At 51.1% G+C, this 19,234-nt stretch overlaps 1 protein-coding gene across 4 annotated transcripts in view; it reads left to right on the forward strand.

Annotated features, from left to right (window-relative positions):
• KCNIP3 (potassium voltage-gated channel interacting protein 3) overlaps window positions 1-19,234 on the forward strand; it is an 81,557-nt gene that overhangs the window by 54,399 nt on the left and 7,924 nt on the right. For 3 of the 4 annotated variants that reach the window (XM_037886486.2, XM_037886487.2, XM_037886488.2), the window contains 3 exons: window positions 16,147-16,271; window positions 17,713-17,782; window positions 18,585-18,655. In XM_037886486.2, coding sequence (XP_037742414.1) covers window positions 16,147-16,271; window positions 17,713-17,782; window positions 18,585-18,655 — 266 coding nt within the window. Of the gene's footprint in view, window positions 1-543; window positions 713-16,146; window positions 16,272-17,712; window positions 17,783-18,584; window positions 18,656-19,234 lie in introns of those variants that run through there. The other variant, XM_037886489.2, reaches the window with a different exon arrangement.

The raw sequence follows: 19,234 nt of genomic DNA on the forward strand, positions 1-19,234 counted from the left end.
CACCCTGCAGCCAATGGCATTGCGGAGAGGCGAGATGGAGGCGCCGGGCGGATGCTCCATCCGTCAGTGCATCATCACCGGGCACGGGGGAGCCCCTCAGAACCTCCAGCTGACCCTGCCGTGCGAGCCAGCCTCCCGGACTGACGGAGCGCTGAGTTGATCAGAGACACACCGGAGCAACGGGAGTTTGCAGCAGCCAAGCGAGATGGGCCCCGGGCAGGAGCCGGTCGTGCCGGGATTCTGCTGCTAGGAAAGTTTGCCCAGTCAAGTTCGGAAAGTTTGATTTCTTTCTTCCTTCACGCTCAAGGCTTTACCAAGGCGTCAACTGCACCACTCCCCTGCCAGGTCCCGTCTCCCCTCTTCCCATCCCCGCGGGGAAAGCCAAAGGAGATTACTCATCCATCTGTCTCCAGCGAGGACTTGGAGATGTGAGGCTGCCGAGGGGCCGGTGGTGGCGGTGGTGGGGAACCACGGGCTCTTTCCTGCTGCACGGCTGCTCCCTGGCCCCTCAGTTCTGGTTCCGGGCGCTGGCAGAGCTGAGCTGGCCCCGGGGGGCGTGAGTCGCATGCCCCTGGTGCTGCGCCGCCCGTCGCGGGACGCTGGCCGGCCATGGGCATCCAGGGGATGGAACTCTGTGCCATGGCCGTGGTCATTATGCTTTTCATCGCCGTCCTCAAACAGTTCGGGATCCTGGAGCCCATGTCCATGGAAGGTAACTACTGACGGTACATTTCCCTGCAGCCTGGATCCACCCCCATCCCGACCCCGGTACCCGGGTCAGTCCAGCTTCCCTTTCCCCCTACTCCTGGAGCCAAGCACCCCGTTCCCCTCCTCTGACCCCTTCTAACTCCCGTGCCCTGGGGGTACAGCACTGTCCAGCAACCGACTCCTTCCTAGTGCTGTTCCCCCAGGCGGTGGAGGGGGACGGGGTACAGGATTAGAACAGCCTTTTCCCCAGGGTCTGGGCCATGTTTTTTCAGGGGAAACCGCCTGTCTTTTCCCCAAGCGTCTCCCTGTTCTGTGGCCTCTCCAGGCCAGGCTGGCGGGAGGGAAGGTTTTCACTACAGCTGAGAGGGCGGAGGTCCCTAGGTCCGGTGGGACTTCAGGGCAATGTGTGTAGGGGGGTGATAAGGGGAAATTCTACCCTGAGCTGCCCCCTGGCCCCACTAGTCTGTGCGGTTGCCCTGCCGAGGCCGAGCTTCCTTTTCTCCCTGGCTGGAAATGCAGAGCGAGTCTCCTGCAAAGGAGCCCTGCCCCCTGGGTGTGAATTTCCTGCTGACTGAGCTGACCAGGCTCTGAAGGCACATTCAGGGCCCCCTTCGCCCTTGCCCACCAGAAGGAAAGGCCCCAATCTGGAAATGAAGAGGGAAGAGCTGCTACTCTCCACACAGGCGTGAATGCCCCCACCCCCGGTGCACAAATGCTCCTCTCACTGGTGCCCAGTGAGAGCCGCTCCGCGGGGTCAGCGGGGCCAGGAGTTCAACACATCCATACCCTCTCTGACTCCTCCTGCGTGCTCCAGGTAGGCAAACTTCCAGGGAAGTCCTATCAAAACCCCATGCATATTTTGGGATGCATAGGGCCCAATTCCCCCTGGGTGCAAGTCCCTCAGGATCACACCTGGGATGAGTGGGAACTTGTTCCTTACCCCAGGAGGAGATGTCACGGACACATGTGATGGCCACCATCTTGGCCGAGGATTGAACCAGGGACTTCCAGAGCGAAAAGCAGGAGTTTGAGCTAAAGAGCAAGGCTCCTTAACTGGGATTATAACAGGCTCATATCCTCTGTGAGTTGGGCATGAGGGGAGGGGAGCCTGTAATGCTCACTCACCAGTGGGTTGCACGTGTGCGTGACTTGTGAATGCTGGTGCACTAGTGACAGGGGAAGCATTCCTCGTGGAGGGTCTCTTGCTGCTTGGCTGGGAGTCCCCACTTCCAAACCCGATCTCCCCCCCCGGCCAACCCCGGGACGATCCTCTCTGTATTTCCACGTCCGCCCCCTACGCTGCAAAGTGCAGAGCCAGGCGTCTCAGTAACCACACAGCCATCTCGGCGTCACGTGGCCCCAATGAAATATTAACCAAGGAGTGAAACCTGCTTGTTTGACTCTTAAATCAAGAAACTGGATCCGTCCCCTCAAGGGCAATTCGTCTGCAGCTCCGGCTCTTCCCCCGCCGTCTTCCCTTTGCACCATTTCCATGGCACAAGCCCAGCCTGGGTGGGGAGGAGGAAGAGGAAAGCAGATGCTTGCTAACCTCCAAGCTTCTTCGAAAGATACAGCGCCTCGCCTGCCCCCCACCCACAACCCTCCTCGCCGCACCGGCAGCCGGCAGGACCCTGAGTGCGAGCAGCCCCCTGCCGAGCTGGCAGCTCCCCGAGTCGTTTGTGCCACTGTAGCTTTGACCAATTGTCATGTCCCAGCCATGCTCTGACCTTGCTATAGGGGAATCTCGTGCGGTGGCCCCCGCTCTTTGATTACAGGCTGCATTCCAAAGATCTCGACCTGTACCCGCCAAATAGAACTCCCAGGGCCCGATCCTCAGCTGGTGGAACTGGGGGGAACCCCACTGACTTCTGACCCATCCATATGGTGGGAAGAAGAGCAAGAGGGTGCTGGAGCAGTGAGTGGCGGCGGTGTTCCCCTCTCCTGCCAGTAGCGGGCATTCTCCCCCAGGTCACGGTGGCGGTGCATTGGTGGAGCAGGGTCAGAGGAAGCCCAGGGAGGGGTGAGCGTGGACATGGAATTTCAGGCTCTCTCTGGAGCGGGATAGTTCCCCTTGAAAGAGAATGTGACGTAGGCCCCTGACTCAGCTCTGAGCCCGTCGTGGGACTCTGTTACTGGAGATTGTAGCTTGGCATTATTTATTAATTGCATGCTTAATATTTGCGCTGTTCAGAGGCAGAAAGACCAATCCGCTCAGCTGGGAAGCATTAGCTCCCCCCAGAATCTGAGCAGAGGGAATGCAGGTTGCATTAGGTCATTGACTCCCGCATTGAGACTGCTGCTGCGTGTGTGTGGCCTTGATTCTGTCCGGGGAGGCTGAATTTGCACAACCATGGCTGTGGCTGATGGGAGACAGGGAGAGTAAATGGGAGAGATTCAGGTGGGAAGGGACCATTCCGTTGGACCGCGCTAACCAAAGACATAGCGGATGGAAGTTGATCCCGGGCGCAATTCCATGGCAGGCAGTTACCGCAGAGCTGAATTTGGCTCTGAAGGTGTGTGTGTTACCATGCTGCAAAATACCACAGTGCCTTCTGCTGCTAAGGGATATGTCGGAACATCTCGTAGCTGTTCATCCCAGCAGAGTGGTTTGCTGTCCAGTCAGTGCTAAGTATGATGTTTCAAAGGGAACAAGCCCTTCACTGCCTTTCCCCTACAGTATGAGTCACCTGGCACTAAACAGTATTGTGAGCTGTGACGTGTTTGTCACGTTGGCTGGGGACAGTGTTTTAGAGACATAGGATCAGATCCATGGCCCATCCTGTCTGTGACAGTGGCCAGAACCAGACGCCTCATACAATGGAAGGAGAATCCCCGTGGTAAGCTGTGATGATCACCGTGAAGGTTTCCTCCAAATCCCTAAATGTCAGTGATTGGCTTGAAGGTGTTAGGTCCCCTCCAAAACTCCATCCGCACTAACTACTCAAACGGTGGCTATGCTTGTTATTCATATAAATGGCTGGCCCCTCTTTGATCCTAAATTCTTGGCCTCAACAATAATCCTGTGGCAATGAGATCCACAGTCTGCTCTGTCTCTGGAGTTGAAATGTGTGTCCCTTTAAAACTGCCTGGAATCCAAACTCCCATTTGCTCCTGTGAACCTGAGCGAGGAGCTCTGGGTTTGTCCCATTGCAAATCGAGCTTTATTCATGGTAGCCGTGACAGTGATGGAGACAGAAGTAGGACTGAGCTGTGAAATTTTGACCCAGAATTCAACTTCCTCAAAGTCTGGGGTGATTTGGATCTGAGCTTTTGATGTGTACCGGGTCTCTGAGAATGTGACAGGCCCGAAGTACTGAAGCCCCCGATTCAGCAATATACTCAAGGACGTGCTTAAGCTCCACTGAAGCCAATGATCTATGTGTTTACCTGAATCAGGGACTTTATGAATTAATCCTCACTGCACTCTGGGAGGTGGGAAAATATCATATCATTAGCCCCCTGGTACGAAGGTGAAGTGAGCTGGGCAAGGTCTGACCATCGAACAGACCCCAAATCTGCTAGGCCCATAGGAACTGCTCTATTGGATCCATCTAATCCAGTCCAGTTTTTCTGATAGTGGCCAGTACCATCTGCTTCAGTGGGAAGGGGCAAGAAACCTTGCAGTGAATTAATTTGTCCCCTAGGACAGTCTCCTGCTGATCCCTAATTTGTTAGAGATTGGCTTAAATCCTGAAGCATGAGGGTTTATAGCCTGTCCAAAATATCTGGTGGCAGTGAGTTCCACAGTCTAATCATGTGCTGTGAGGAAAAAGAATATTTCCTGGTATTGGTTTTGAATTGCACAAGAGTACTGGTTTTGGAAGGTTCTGCATGAGGTGTCTGTGATTACCCGTAAGAGTCTATGTTCTAGTAGCTGATACAGTCTGATGCATGTTACATCAGCACAGAACGGTTAGAAATAGAAGAAAGCAGGACAGAGTATTATCAGGGTTGATTGGGCTCGACTGGAGGAGCAAGCAGTGTGCGGAGAGAGCAGTCCCCCAGACCCACTGCTGTCACCTAGTGCCCCACTGATAGTAACGTTAGAAAGGCCTCTCTGGATGGATGGATCGCTGTTGTGAGAACCACTGGGACCAGCCAGAGAGGAGATAAGTGTGCGAAAGCGGGTGACAGCTCTGGTTTGCACGCAGTTATGTTTGAGCGGAAGGAGTTTGTGGTGGTCATGGTACAGGTTGGTGGATGGACAGGAGCAGATACAGAGGCGATGGTAAGAGACCCCGTGAGTTGTTTGCTCTGCCAGTGGGTGCCCCAAAGACCCTGCCTCCCAGGGGGAAAGGAACATGTTCTGGTAGAGAAGCTGAGCAATGCAGCAATGGACCAGATCATTGGCCCAGCTGACCCAGTCCCCTGCTTCTGGCTGCGGCCACCATCGGCCGTTTTCCTAAAGCAGTCAGTGTGATCGTGGGGACGCCTGACATCAGCCAGGACCCCGCAGGGGTAGGTCATGCTCCAGGCCAGTGTGTAAAGCTGGCTCTGGAGACACGAGGCTCTGCCTCCAACCATACAGCTATAGGGCAGCAGCAGACAGGAGAAGCGCCGGTGACGTGCAAGGAATGGGCTGTGGTGGCGTGGCTCCCTGGGAATGGCCATCTGACTCTGTTACTCGGCAGCCATGACAGTAGGGCTCCATCCCTTAGCGCTCAAGTTCAGTGGAGGTAATGCTAGCATTGTAGGGTGTGCTTGCCCTGCAGCACCCCCTGCTGAATTAGAGTGGGCCTGCACATGCTTCCTGCCTCGGTTTCTCTTGTCAGGAATAAGAGCTCCACTTCAGATCCTCTTGGTGTTTGACTCAGTAAGACCCTTTCAGCTCTTAAATAGCCAGACGGTGGGGTGGACTGACCATTAGGCAGTATTGCCTTTATGGGGTAAGCCTACCCCATCACACAACTATCATCTGAGCTACCACCGGGAATTGAACTAAGGACCTCTGGAGCTGAAGAACGTGAGCTTCCCCTTGTGCTAAAGGAGTAACTCCCCTAGCTGTTCCCTGTTCTAGAGTCCCATGCTGAATGGATCAGGCACAAAGGGGGATGTGGAACACACTGAACTGTGGGCTACGGTGGCAAACCCTGAGTTTTTATTACATGGGACATTTGCCTGAATACAGAATAATTAGCTCTGTAGGGGCCACATAATTAACGACGCCTCTAACTTCCCAGGCACCAGCCAATTATGGGCGGAGCTAACTGCGCATGCCACTCATGGGATTTTTGACCTTTTAGCTACCTGATTGCATCCACGGATCAGGTAATTAGGAATCAAAATCCCCTCATCTGTGCCTGCGGTTAAAGGGAACGGCTGGGCCTATTATTATGTATAGGTTATTTGGTTTACATAAATGCCTAGAAGTTCTGGCCAAGATCAGGGCCCATTGTCCAGGCACTGCACAGACACATAGTAAGAGACAGTTCCTGCCCCATACAGTTTTTACAGTCTAAAGGCTTCATCCAAAGCATGTTGAAGTCTAGCTTTGGATCAGGCCGTAAATGGACGAGACAAAGGGTGAGAGAAAGAATAGACTGTTATACCCATTTTCCCAAAGGGGAAAAAGGCCCAGAGGAATTAAATGATTTGCCCAAGGTCACAAGGAGAGTCTGTGGTATAGCTAGAAACTGACCCCAGATCTCCTGAGTCCCAGTCCACTGCATGAACTGCAAAACCACCCTCTGTATCAATACTGATTAAAGTGTAATTCAGAGTGATTCTGCCGTGGGTCTGTCCTGCTGGGAGTAGCTAGGATGCTCCGTTTTTATGGCGATCATTTTGGAGCATACTGAATGCACGGGGCCAGATCCTTAGCTGGTGTAAATCAGTGTAGCTCCACTGAAATACCCTCAGGTTTCAGGAAAGAAGAATGGGGCATGATCTCCATCGAGGCTGCATAGCCGCAGCTCTCATTGACTTCAGTTACCATTGCGGGTACTCAGCACTTCTGCTGACTGGCCGTGCAGACTCCCTCTGGGAGAAGCATGGTGTTCTTTCTGGCTCATGCATCACCACCGGCAGTAAAGGTCCTGTAAATGGGATTAAATTAACAATCCTGTTGATGATGCATCAGACAGTTTAGGCTCTGGTGCACTGTCCTGTAGCCAGGTTAGCTCTGCAGGGCTAATGGGAATCGAAAGAAGTACAGGCTTAGTTTGTCGTCATTACAGTCAGCAGATGTGTCCTGCGCTCTCATTCATAACTGTGAACCCTGGTGTTAATAACTCCAGAGTTTGGCCCAGCTAGTAGGTTGATTGAGTAAGGAGGAGCCATTCTTATACGGGTACTTTTCTGACCATTGCACTAAAGGTTTGTTGTGGTCACTAGAGCTGAGTGAATAATGGATCTTTTGGTTCGCTGGCTGTTTGGGGGAAAAAAATCTAAAAAAGTCAATCGTTTGAGGTTCAACTGGAAACCTTTTTTTCCCTAAATTTTTGGCACCTCGAAAAGTCAGAAAAAAATTGATTTCAAGTGAAGTGACACGTTTCGTTTTGACAAAATTGCAACGTTTTATTTTGATTGCGACCGTTTGACGGGGATTTGGAGTGGGTTTGTGAATAAAACGGAAGGAAGCTTGGAACCGAAAATAGAAACGTTTCATTTCGAAAATGTTGGAATTAAACATTTTGATTTTTGTCAGATTTTTGGGGGTGGGGATAGAGCGACCAGATGTCCCATTTTTAAAGGGACAGTCCCATTTTGGGGGACTTTTTCTTGTATAGGCGCCTATTATCCCTGTCCCGTTTTTTCACAGTTGCTATCTGGTCACCCTAGGTGGGGAGAGGTTCTGAGGAAAACAATTTGGCGTAACTGATGCATATTCATGAAATGTTTCCGTGTCTCTGAATCTGCATTTTTGCCACACTCACAAAAAGCTTCAGCCAAAAAATGTCACTTGGTTCGAATCACTCTTAGCTGCAAAGGACATTCTGGGCTTAGGGGCTTGTTCCTCAACTGGTGTAAATCAATGTAGCAGCCCTTGAAATAGGATTCACACGGTGGATTTCACTCAGTATGACTGACTCCAAATTATTTAGTGTACTGTGCAATTAACATGGTGTCTGGCATCTCAGGAGATGATCACTTGGGACAGCATCATCTCCAGGGAATCCCCAAGCTGATTTCCAAGGTTCTCCTGGAGCACCCCAGGCCTGAGTTGCATGCAGAAGCAAATCTCGGCCAGTAGTCACCCTGAAACCTTTGTTTGGTTAATGCACGCTTGCAAACAGGCACTGCTTTCAGCACTGGGCTGACGGGCAGCCTCGGCTGACCCCTCCTCAGGAGATGCAATGAATATGGATCGAGGAGGTGCAGTACCTCCAGCTATTCAACCTAACTTGAACCTTCCCCCTGAGTTTGCAACCGAGTGGGCGTCTGCGCAGATTCTTGTCTCTGATGCAGCCGCTTGTGCTCATTAACCGAATGACCTCGTGATTTGTTCCTGCCCCCTGCTCCGGCACGCACCACTGAAAGCGACTGGCGGATTAACCAATACGTTTAGGGAGAGCTCCTCATCTGGAGTACATTGGCATTGACCTCACTGGAAGTTTGCCAGTTTATACCAGCTGAAAATCTGGCCCTTTCAGGCAAAGAGCTCGGGAGTTGTTGTGCGATACTGTGACAGTCCAGAGCCCATGCACCTTCACCTGTGGTGTGTTAATACTAATTAATAATAACTTAGCAGCTTTCATCCACAGCCCTCGAAATCCTGGCTCTTCTCCTGGCCCACTGGAAAATACACAGCAGAATTATCTAACTCCCTCTGCGTCTTTATATTGTGTTCAGTGGGCGTCGGATCTGTCCCCGTATCCGCCTGTCCATTCCTAGCAGCTCTCCTGTCTTGTGTTCAGAGAAGGGCTCAAACCTCAGCTCCAAAGACACTTGGACTTCAGGCTGTTGGGAATTCAGTCTAAATTTTGCAACCTTGTTAAGACTGTAGCTCCAAGAGACCCCAGTCAGCAGAGAGGCACCATTGTGCTGGGAGTTGTACAAACGTACTTCCAGCGCCTCTGTTGAAATGCATTGCCCAGCCCTGCTGGGTTTGTCCAGGCACCTAGCAGGGTTCGCTCCTGAGATCTAGGCTGCAGTGTCTGAATCCAGCGGTATCTCTTCATTTCCGTGGCCTGATCTCTGTGACTATTGTTCGAGCCATCTTTGGTCACCTGTCTCGGACATGCCACGTACAGAGATCTCCATTGACCCATTCCCTTCTGCCCAGATCCTCAGACTTGAGTGGAGCTACGCTAATTTACACCAGTGGAGGAATTGGGCCCATGTTTCCAATGATTTCCATCCTCCTGTTCTGTTCTTTTTGTCTGTCTCTCCACCGCTGAGTCCTGCACTGTGCAGTATCTCCAGCTATTCAAATGCATCTGTTCCCATGCCTCCCTGTTTTGTCCTGACCATTGATCTGGGGTTATATGTTCATGTGTCTTTTGCTGCTTGGCTGAAGTTCACCTCGGTTCGATGGGTCAGGCCAAAGCCTTTCAGCAACAGGCTAGATTCAGCCCTGCTGTAAGGACACACAACTCCATTGACTTCAATGCACTGGTTTGCAGCAGGCCTAAATTTGACCCAGTACATCCAGCTTGTATCATCCTCATCTCCTGTCATTTTCTCCTTATCCATGTACCCAGCAGTGCCTGCCTTCCTGCCCCTTCCCCATGTCTCTGTCTATTGTGTGGTACCCGTTCTCTCACCGGCTGCTGCAGATGATTGACGTGGTCAGCCGAATCGTTATCTAGATGGAGTGTACAGCCTGATATTGTTAGCTGCATTTGCCTGCTGTGTGTCTGGTTCCCAGGCAAAGTTGAATTAACTTAATCTTTCGGGGCTGGGGGGGAAGGCAGATAGCCTCACGAAGTTTGCAAAGATCTTCAGGGCTGTTTTTTTTTAATGTTTGTGAACTGCAGGCACTTCCAAGAGCCCTTAACCCCTCACAGAGGTTTGTTGCTGACACAATTGAGGCTCTGGCTTTGGGGGTTGTGAAGGAGTCGCGGTTCCAGCCTCTGTTAGTTTCTGATGAGCCAGTCTCCCTGCTCACAGGGCTGTACCATGCTCTGCTGCGCTACATACGTGGGAGGGATCCCTCCCCTTTTAGAAAGGGGATATGGAATTAAAGGCTGGCTGGAATCCCAGTGGAAAGTCCTTGCAAATCGAGCTGCTGAGTCTGGTGCCCTGTCTGCACTGAGGAAGTTCACTCTGGTACCAGGCCACGTCTCTGAATGGGGAATGAATCCCTCACTTAGCACCTGACCCAAAACCCATAGAAGTCAATGGGCATCTTTCCATTCACCTCAATGGGTTTTGGGTCATGCCCAACTGCAGCCCTGGTGGTATCATAATCCTTGTGTCTACCTCTCGCTCTGCCAGCTGTTCTCAGCCTTGGGACATGGGCAAGTCTCTTATGGTGCAGAATCCTCAACCGTTATCAGCTGATGAAGAAGGGAACTAGTACAAGGTGTTACAGCCACTATCCCACCGGGAGGGTGGACTGAGATAGACCCACCCACTCAACGTGAGAACAAATCAACCTCAGCACCAGAAAACAAACAGTGTAAAAAATCAAAACCAAACTCCCTACCCCAAACACAGACCATCCCCCCCCCCCAAAAAAAAAAAAAAGGGAGAAATGCCAGAGACTCCGTGTAGTCTGCTAGGGACTGCACTATTACCACTGATTTTACATGGAAGGGGCTCAGATACTACGTGATGAGTGGCAGGATAAGATGGATGGATGGGTGGATGGATGGATGGATGGATGGATGGATGGTGAGAGATAGAGGCGTGTGTATGGGGATGGATGGCGAGATGGATGGATAGAGAGGTGCGTATGGGGATGGGTGGCGAGATGGAAGGATAGATGTGTCTGAGGATGAATGGATAGATAGGTGTGTATGGGGATGGATGAATGGATAGGTGGGTGTGTATGAGGGTGGATGGAGAGAGAAAGAAGGGTGTGTATGGGGGTGGGTGGAGAGATGGATGGATAGATGTGTCTCAGAATGAATGGATAGAGGGGTGTGTATGGGGATGGATGGATGAATGGATAGATAGATCACATTGTTCTGGAATGTATATGAAAAATGAGAAAGAAGGCATCATTGTTTCTCATTTTCAACATGTTGGTGGCTGAAGAAGAGCAGGGTTTGTGGTTGGGTCAGGAGCACCTCTGTGCTGAGCTCCAGGCATGGTGCAGATCTGTATTTAGAGTAACGAAGCTGGGGGTTGGTGGTTAGAAATGACGGAAGGGGGTTGTGAGGAGCTGGTGGAGTTGCTGGATAGAATGGGGGTTGATACAATGTCAGTTACACTTATGAAACCATAACTGTGCATTTCCAGACGCTCATGCATCTTGTTTATTGAAGGTTAATGTTAACTTAGAATTTCTCAGGTTTCAAATGTTTGAGAAAAGTCTTGTTTTTCCATTCAAAAAATGATAGCAATTTTTAATCATAACTTCATCTGAACAAGATTATTTGTCTGGAATTTCCTTATTTTTTTAAAATAAAGCTATAGGGGAAAAGCCACCGGTGCTGGGTGGGAGTACTTATTCTCCACCAAGTAAGTAAATTATATTATATTCTAGATGATAGCTATGTTCATTAGCATACAATGGTCTGCTGGACAGAACTGCGTCAAAGTTTCTCCAGCCTTCTTAATGCCATCCAGCCCAGCCAGTTCAGCTCCAGACTAAGAGGTCAGCAAACTGCCCTGGCAGACTTCTAAAAGTCCTTCAACCCAGCTAGGTCAGCGGCAGACTTAACGATGTCTGTATGCTAGCCCTATAGCCTCCTCAATGTCTTTGAACCAGGTTGCTTCTGCAAAGGACTTTAAGGAGTTCTGAGGGTTCTTTTATGTTGAGCAAGCATGTGGCAATTTAGCAAATTATTCTGTGGTTTGGGGTTTTTTGCTGCAAGCTCCCCCCACCCCATTCTTTTCCAGAAATGGTGAAATTTCATTTTTCCAGATTTCCAGGAGATTCTCTGTGCTTTCTGTTTTCCAAACATGCTGTAACTCTTCCATAAGTCACCAAGCCCAGTGCTCTTTTACGGGCAGGACAGGCCTCCAAACAAGAGTTTTGGAAAGGATGTAAATGTGACGGGTTTGGTCACAGAAACCCCTTTGGGACTGTCACCTGATATGCTGAATTTACCTCTGAGCCCTTTTTCCCTGCCAGCTTCAGACTCCAGAACCCTGCCTTGTTAAGCCAGACACGCTAGCCTGCTGCAACCCAGACCCAGGTCTGATCCACGCCCCCAAAGCTGCGGACTTTAACCAAAAACTGCTTAGTAGGTCACCTATCTCCAGCACCCAGACACCCAGTTCCCAATGGGATCCAAACCCCAAATAAATCTGTTTTACTCAGTATAAAGTTTATACAGGTTAAACTCATAAATTGTCCGCCCTCTCTAACACTGATAGAGAGATACGCACAGCTGTTTGCTCCCCCAGGTATTAATCCCTTACTCTGAGTTAATTAATAAACAAAAGTGATTTTATTAAGTATAAAAAATAGGATTTAAGTGGTTTCAAGTAATAACAGACAGAACAAAGTAAGTTACCAGGCAAAATAAAACAAAACACACAAGTCTAAACCTAATACCTTAAGAAACTGATTACAGGTAAAATCTCACCCTCAGAGATGTTCCAATAAGCTTATTTCACAGACTAGACTCCTTCCTAGTCTGGGCCCAATCCTTTTCTCTGGTACAGTCCTTGTTAGTTCCAGCAGACATCTTAGGTGAAGTGCAGGGGTGTTCTCATGACTGGAACCCCCCTTGTCCTGCTCCACCCCCTTTTATAGCTTTGGCACAAGGCAGGAATCTTTTGTCTCTCTGGCTCTCCACCCCTCCTTCTAAGTGGAAAAGTACCATATTTAAGATGGATTCCAGTATCATGTGACATGGTCACATGTCACTGTAAGACCTCATTCTTCATTACCCATGGGCTGGCCCACACACACACAGGAAGGCATGCAGGTAAATAAACCATTTACAACCAATTGTCCTAGTCAATGGGAGCCATCAAGATTCTAAGCCACCATTAATGGCCCACACTTTGCATAATTACAATAGGACCTCAGAGTTATACTTCATATTTCTAGCTTCAGATACAAGAATGATACATGCATACAAATAGCATGAACACACTCAGTAGATTATAAGCATTGTAATTATACGTTACAAGAGACCTTTTGCATAAAGCATATCCTAGTTACATTATATTCACAATTATAAGCATATTTCCATAAAACATTATGGAGCACAATGTCACAGTCAACTCCTTTCAGTCCTGATTATTTACAAAGAATGTACAAAGTTCTGTTCCCCTGAGCACAGCAGGAATGAAACTGGAGATAGTTTCCTTGCGCACAGTTCCAAGCTTCTTTCAGCCAGCACTCTGCCCAAAAGCTCCCTCTCTAGAGCCACGTTCCCAGTGCTTCTCCAGGCTTTGTCCTTAGCTCTCTGCTCCATTATTGTGGTCTGTTTTCTCCTTGTCCCTCTGTCTCACAAACACACACCCCTCTGCTCAAAACAATACCCAGCAAGGCCCCTTCACCCAAGTAGTTCAAGGTCCTGAGCACCCTCCTATGTGCCTATGTTTTGGGTGCAGGCTGCTATTGTTTCAGCCACCTGGTTCCACAAAGAAGCTCAGGCCCAGATCCTCGAAGGAAATCAGAGTTAGCTGCCTAAGTACTAGGGTGACCATATTTTCCAAAAGGGAAAATGGGACACGACCTGAAGCTACCCCAGGGCTCCCCGCTGGCCACGGGGCTGGCGTCGCCCCCCTGCAAGTTCTTCTGTGCCCTGCTAGGGTTCGCACCCCACTTTTTGGGCAAAACTGGGCATTGGTCCCATTTGCTCTTGCCAGCTGATGATCAATGGGCAAAAGCAAAGGGGACAAATGCCCAGTTTTGCCAAAAAAGTGAGGATGGCAGGGACAGGGCTTAAAAAAGGGACTGTCCCAGCCAAAATGGTAGGCATGATCACCCTGCTAAGTACCTACATCTGGGCCTTAATGGTGTCTTGCAACTATCGTAAGTGAAGCATGGCAGTTATGCTCCCTCCAGTTTCAATGAGGTTTAATCCAACCCATAACAACCTACTGGGGGGTCTGGAAGTGACTTTCCTTTGGGGCAAGTTGTCCCATCACTGTCTTCTGCTGCGGTTCTTGCACCTTCCTCTGGAGCAGCTGGTGCTGGCCTCTGTCAAAGACTGGGTACTGGGCCCGATCCTTGGTTCTGATTCAGTCTGGCAGGTCCTGTGCGTGCTAGAAATTTCATGGTTCTTGTCCCTGGGATACGGAGCTGGGGCCAGGGCAGTTCTGTGCGAAGGACTGAACTAATCTTTCATCCTGTTAAGTTTTACCGGGAGGTGAAAGGCATCGGGGAATATGAGCCCGGCAGAGCATTTAGGATCGGTCGCAGCTGTGCCTTGAACATAATGTTACCCAAGTGCCTTGTCTGATTTCGGGGCCCTGCGAGTTGTTCGCAGTCCCAAGCCTGCCTTTCCAGCCAACACTCTGTGCCCAAAAAGCTTTTTCTCTTAGCTTTATCTCAGGGCCACATTACGGTGCTCTCAGGCTGTGCCTGCTTCCCTGTCTCCCTCCAGGCTTGTTTCCAGTACTACAGTGTGTAGATAAGCCGGCGTCACCCCCCTAGTATAGACACATCCTGCAGCGACAGAACGGTTTTTCCATCACTGCAGAAAGACCACCTTCCCGAGCAATGGTAGCTAGGTTTATGAAGCATTCTTCCATCTGCACCAGGAGTTAGGTCAGTGTCACTACAGTGCTCAGGGGCATGGATTTTTCGAGGATGGTCTGCTCCTTTACGGACCAGGGGCCTGGGACCAACCAATCCTGTTCATAGAATCATAGAATCATAGAACCATAGAATATCAGGGTTGGAAGGGACCCCAGAAGGTCATCTAGTCCAACCCCCTGCTCGAAGCAGGACCAAACCCCAACTAAATCATCCCAGCCAGGGCTTTGTCAAGCCTGACCTTAAAAACCTCTAAGGAAGGAGATTCTACCAGCTCCCTAGGTAACGCATTCCAGTGTTTCACCACCCTCTTAGTGAAAAAGTTTTTCCTAATATCCAATCTAAACCTCCCCCATTGCAACTTGAGACCATTACTCCTCGTTCTGTCATCTGCTACCATTGAGAACAGTCTAGAGCCATCCTCTTTGGAACCCCCTTTCAGGTAGTTGAAAGCAGCTATCAAATCCCCCCTCATTCTTCTCTTCTGCAGACTAAACAATCCCAGCTCCCTCAGCCTCTCCTCATAAGTCATGTGCTCTAGACCCCTAATCATTTTTGTTGCCCTTCGCTGGACTCTCTCCAATTTATCCACATCCTTCTTGTAGTGTGGGGCCCAAAACTGGACACAGTACTCCAGATGAGGCCTCACCAGTGTCGAATATCAGTTCAATTATCAGTCCCAGCTGTAAAGGGCTCAGGTGAGAGAAGAAGCTGCAGGAGGGAGGGTGGCACCTGTGACTGGCCCTGGAGCAGAGAGAAGTGCCGAGAGGCCCCTGCAGCCTGTGTTGATCAGAAGAATAGCTTTGTTTTGCTTTGTAATTTTTCTATTTGAATTAATAAATGGTGCCCTGAAGGAAGGGACTGCAGGAGGCTTTGTCATGGTGTTGAATTCTTCCTGGGCTATTAAGACCGGTTAGCAGCCCTATGCAGACCAACCTGGATGCGTACCCCTCACCTGCGGGGTGCTTCTCTGGAGCCCCCTGCTCCCCTGGACTGGAGGGTCTATGACTCCCGTGCACAGTGGGTCTGTGTGTTGTTGTCCTTTGGCCTGAGTGGTGAGTCAGTATCTGGGGCTTTGCCAGGCTGTTTCCATTAGGAGGAGAAATTGGTGACGGGTGTCAGGCATTTCTTTGGTGCAAGCCTGTTTATTTTAAAGAATGTGCACAAAGTCCTGTTTCCCAGAACGCAGTAGAAGCAAACAACAGCAGGCAGGTTCCTTGCTCACGGTTTCCAAGCCTGCCGTTCCAGCCAGCACTCTGCCCAGAAGAAGCTCTCTCTCGCTTGACTTCCTCCCAGGGCCTCGCTGCCAGTGCATCTCTTGCTTTCTGCTGGCTTCCTCTGGTCCCTTACATGCATACACACACAGATCTGCAACCAAATCAATGTCCCAGCTAAACAAATGGGTATTTAATTGCTCCCTCATTTAGCCTGAATGAAAGATGGATAGCATGCAGCTTCAGCGAGGTGTGTGATTGCCCATAGATCTAATCATCATCATCATAATAATAATTAATAAATAATACTCAGATCAAACACCTGATTGCTGGCAACCAATAACCCTCTCCAGCACAACAATATTCCTTATTCCCCGCTGTGCTGGGGTTGGACTTTGGGAGTTTGTGTCTCCCTTCCTGCTCGCTCACAGAGTTTGTCTTGTGTCATTCCAGACACCAGCGACAGCAACCTTGAACTTTCATCTGTCCGGCACCAGCCAGAAGGGCTAGACCAGCTGCAAGAGCTGACCAAATTCACCAAGAAGGAGCTGCAGTCGCTGTACAGGGGCTTCAAGAACGTGAGTGTCTGTTGGGTCCTTCCCCCAGCCCAATGATCCCCGAGAACAGCTGTGCCTTGTGGCCTCTGTTGGGCTCCATCTGCTGCCCGTATGAGACTGGAAACCGAACCCTGGAGAGGTGGGAGCTGGCTGAGATGCAGTCTTGAGGGCTCAGGGGGCCGTGGGTGAAATTCATCCTGGTGCCGAGTGCACGCACAAGGCCAAGGCACCATTTAAGTCCTGCTGAAGCTTGGAGGGCGAGATGTTAACGGATCTGATAGGAGATGGAGTGGTTTTGGCCTGCGCCTTGTTCATCCCCCGCTCACTGAACTGAGGAGCGGGGCGTTGGGTGAAGGGGATTCCTAGTGCGAAGTGCGAACACTCGGGGTACGTTGACCCTGCTTTGGGGCGTGATTACAGCCCAGGTAGATATCCTCCCGCTAGCTTAGAGCGAGCAGCAAAAGCATAGGCAGCTACGCGGGCTCACCCTGCCCGCTCCCTGGCTGTGTCCTTGGGCAGCCACCCCCTGTCCTGCTGTGGCTTCCCTGCTATCATTATGCCGCTCGATCAAAGCTACCGCGGGAGTGTCTGCCCATGTTGCCGTCACAGCTCTGCCTGCGGCGTAGGCTGGGGGACGCAGGCTGAGAGCGGAGTGGATGGCGGGGCGGGAGGAGGATGTATTACAGACCTGAGCCACCGAGCATGAGTGTGCTTGGCCGGGGGTTCTGTTCCTTCTCGGTAGGTTTTTCTACCTCGCTCATCACCGTTGTTCCTGAGCGCCTTCCAGCCGTGCGTTAAGCAATGCGCCGAGACATCTGTCACCACGGGGACGGGGTGGGCGTATCGCCGGGGAGAGGCGGTGCACTGGCATGAGAGGGGGCCAGGAATACCAAGGTGCATGGGGTCAGGGTTCAAGGAGGGAGCGTAAGAGCAGAGAAAAATATAAGGAAGTATTTCTTCACACAACGCACAGTCAACCTGTGGAACTCCCTGCCAGAGGATGTTGTGAAGGCCAAGACCATAACAGGGTTCAAAAAAGAACTAGATAAGTTGATGGAGGATAGGTCCATCAATGGCTATTAGCCAGGATGGGCAGGGATGGTGTCCCTAGCCTCTGTTTGCCAGAAGCTGGGAATGGGTGACGGGGATGGATCACTTGATGTTACCTGTTCTGTTCATTCCCTCTGGGGCACCTGACACTGGCCACTGTTGGAAGACAGGATACTGGGCTAGACGGACCTTTGGTCTGACCCAGTAGGGCCTTTCTTATGTTCTTATGCCCTAGGAGGACGGATGTCCTGGGTGCATTGCAGGGCAGATGCTTGTTGCATGGCAGAGCCATGGGGCGAGAGGAGAGTCCTGGGTCCGGCCGGTCCGGCTACATCTCGGTGCCTGATCTGTGGGGAGGGTGATGGTCAGACCAATTGGGGGCTAACCTCCTGGTGATGACTTCCCTCCGTAGGAATGCCCCAGTGGCCTGGTAGACGAAGACACCTTCAAGCTGATCTATGCTCAGTTCTTCCCTCAGGGAGGTGAGTTTGGCACCAGTGCCCCCCCCCCCAACCCAGTGACCTTCCCAGAGCAGGGAAAGGGTAATATCTAGCGAGGGACCAGGAGCCCAGAGCCTTTATCCCAGGCCTGTCCCAACGTTGCTGATGTCCCACTGTGAGGAGAAGACTCTTGTCTGCAAAGTTCCCAAGTCCTTCCGCTGAGGCTGGGCCCCAGGCTCCTTTGTCGGCAAATATCCACAGCAGGAGCCAGCTGAGCACTGCGCCTAGCCCCACACCTGGCCTGAACAGGGGATAAAGCAGCCAGGGGGTGATAAAGGCACTGGTGTTTTGCAGTATCTAGAAGCCCGTCATGCTAGGCGCGGTACCCTTGGATAATGCAGAGCTGGTCCCCACCCCGAATAGCTGTAGCTTTACATGTCATTTCCCGTTGCTAGCTAAATAATTATCCTAGAAACCTGCCTACGTCCACGCTGGGATCGGAGGACACGAGCTCCCCGGTCACCCTCACTGTGCTGTGAGATTACTCTTATCCGCTGGGGTTTCCATACGGGCAGCAGCGAAGATGCAGGACAGTCCAATGGTTAGGGCCCGTGAGAGACTTGGGTGCAATTCCTTGCTCTGCCACAGACTTCTTGTGTGACCTTGGGCCTGTCTGTGCCTCGGTTTCCCCTCTGTGCAATGGGGAGAACCGGCCTCACAGGGGCGTGAGGGTAAATGTGTTTAAAGAGTGTGAGGTGCTCAGATAAGTCCCATCGATAATGGCGGGGATGGGGAGGAAAGTGCCAACGCTTTCACTGGGTCTTTCTTGTTTCTCCTCTCCCAGATGCCAGCATGTACGCCCACTTCCTGTTCAACGCCTTTGATGTGGACCGGAACGGAGCCATCTGCTTTGAGGTAAGATCCCAGCTCCCCCTTTCAAAGGGCCAGGTGTTTTTTAAACGGTATTTAGGAACCTAATGAATCAGCCCACATCCTCAAAGGCATTTAGGCGCTTAACTCCCCTTGGGAGTTTGGAAAAGGTTCCCCGTTGTGGTTGGTTATTATTTGTATTGCAGTAGTGTCCTCAGGGTCTGATCCGGGTGTTAGGTGCTGCACTAACACAGATCCCTGCCTTGGAGAGTTTGTAATCGGGGACTGCCAGCTCCAAGTGATGGTTCAAATCGGAGGGAATGGGGGTTAAAAATGGCCCAAGTGAGAGAAAAATCCGGCCCACTCATTCTTGGCTCCCTGTCCTAAAGCGTTGTGTGGTGGCTGCTGCACACTGTGAAACAGCAGCTGCGTTCAACCCCAGAGGTGGCTGCATTTCAGTGCTGAGTGGAGTGACTCACACATATACGAAAAGTGACAACGCACCTTTAACAAGCAATCAGGGCCTCAGCGTTACATCTTGTCCAGAGAGGGCCCCACCACTGGAAGTGCTGTGTCCCGTAGCACTGTGGAGGCATTGGTTCAGGAACATAAGCCCCTCCTGAG

The sequence above is a fragment of the Chelonia mydas genome, chromosome 26 (genome assembly GCF_015237465.2).
Source record: "Chelonia mydas isolate rCheMyd1 chromosome 26, rCheMyd1.pri.v2, whole genome shotgun sequence".
NCBI classification, from domain to species: Eukaryota; Metazoa; Chordata; order Testudines; family Cheloniidae; genus Chelonia; species Chelonia mydas.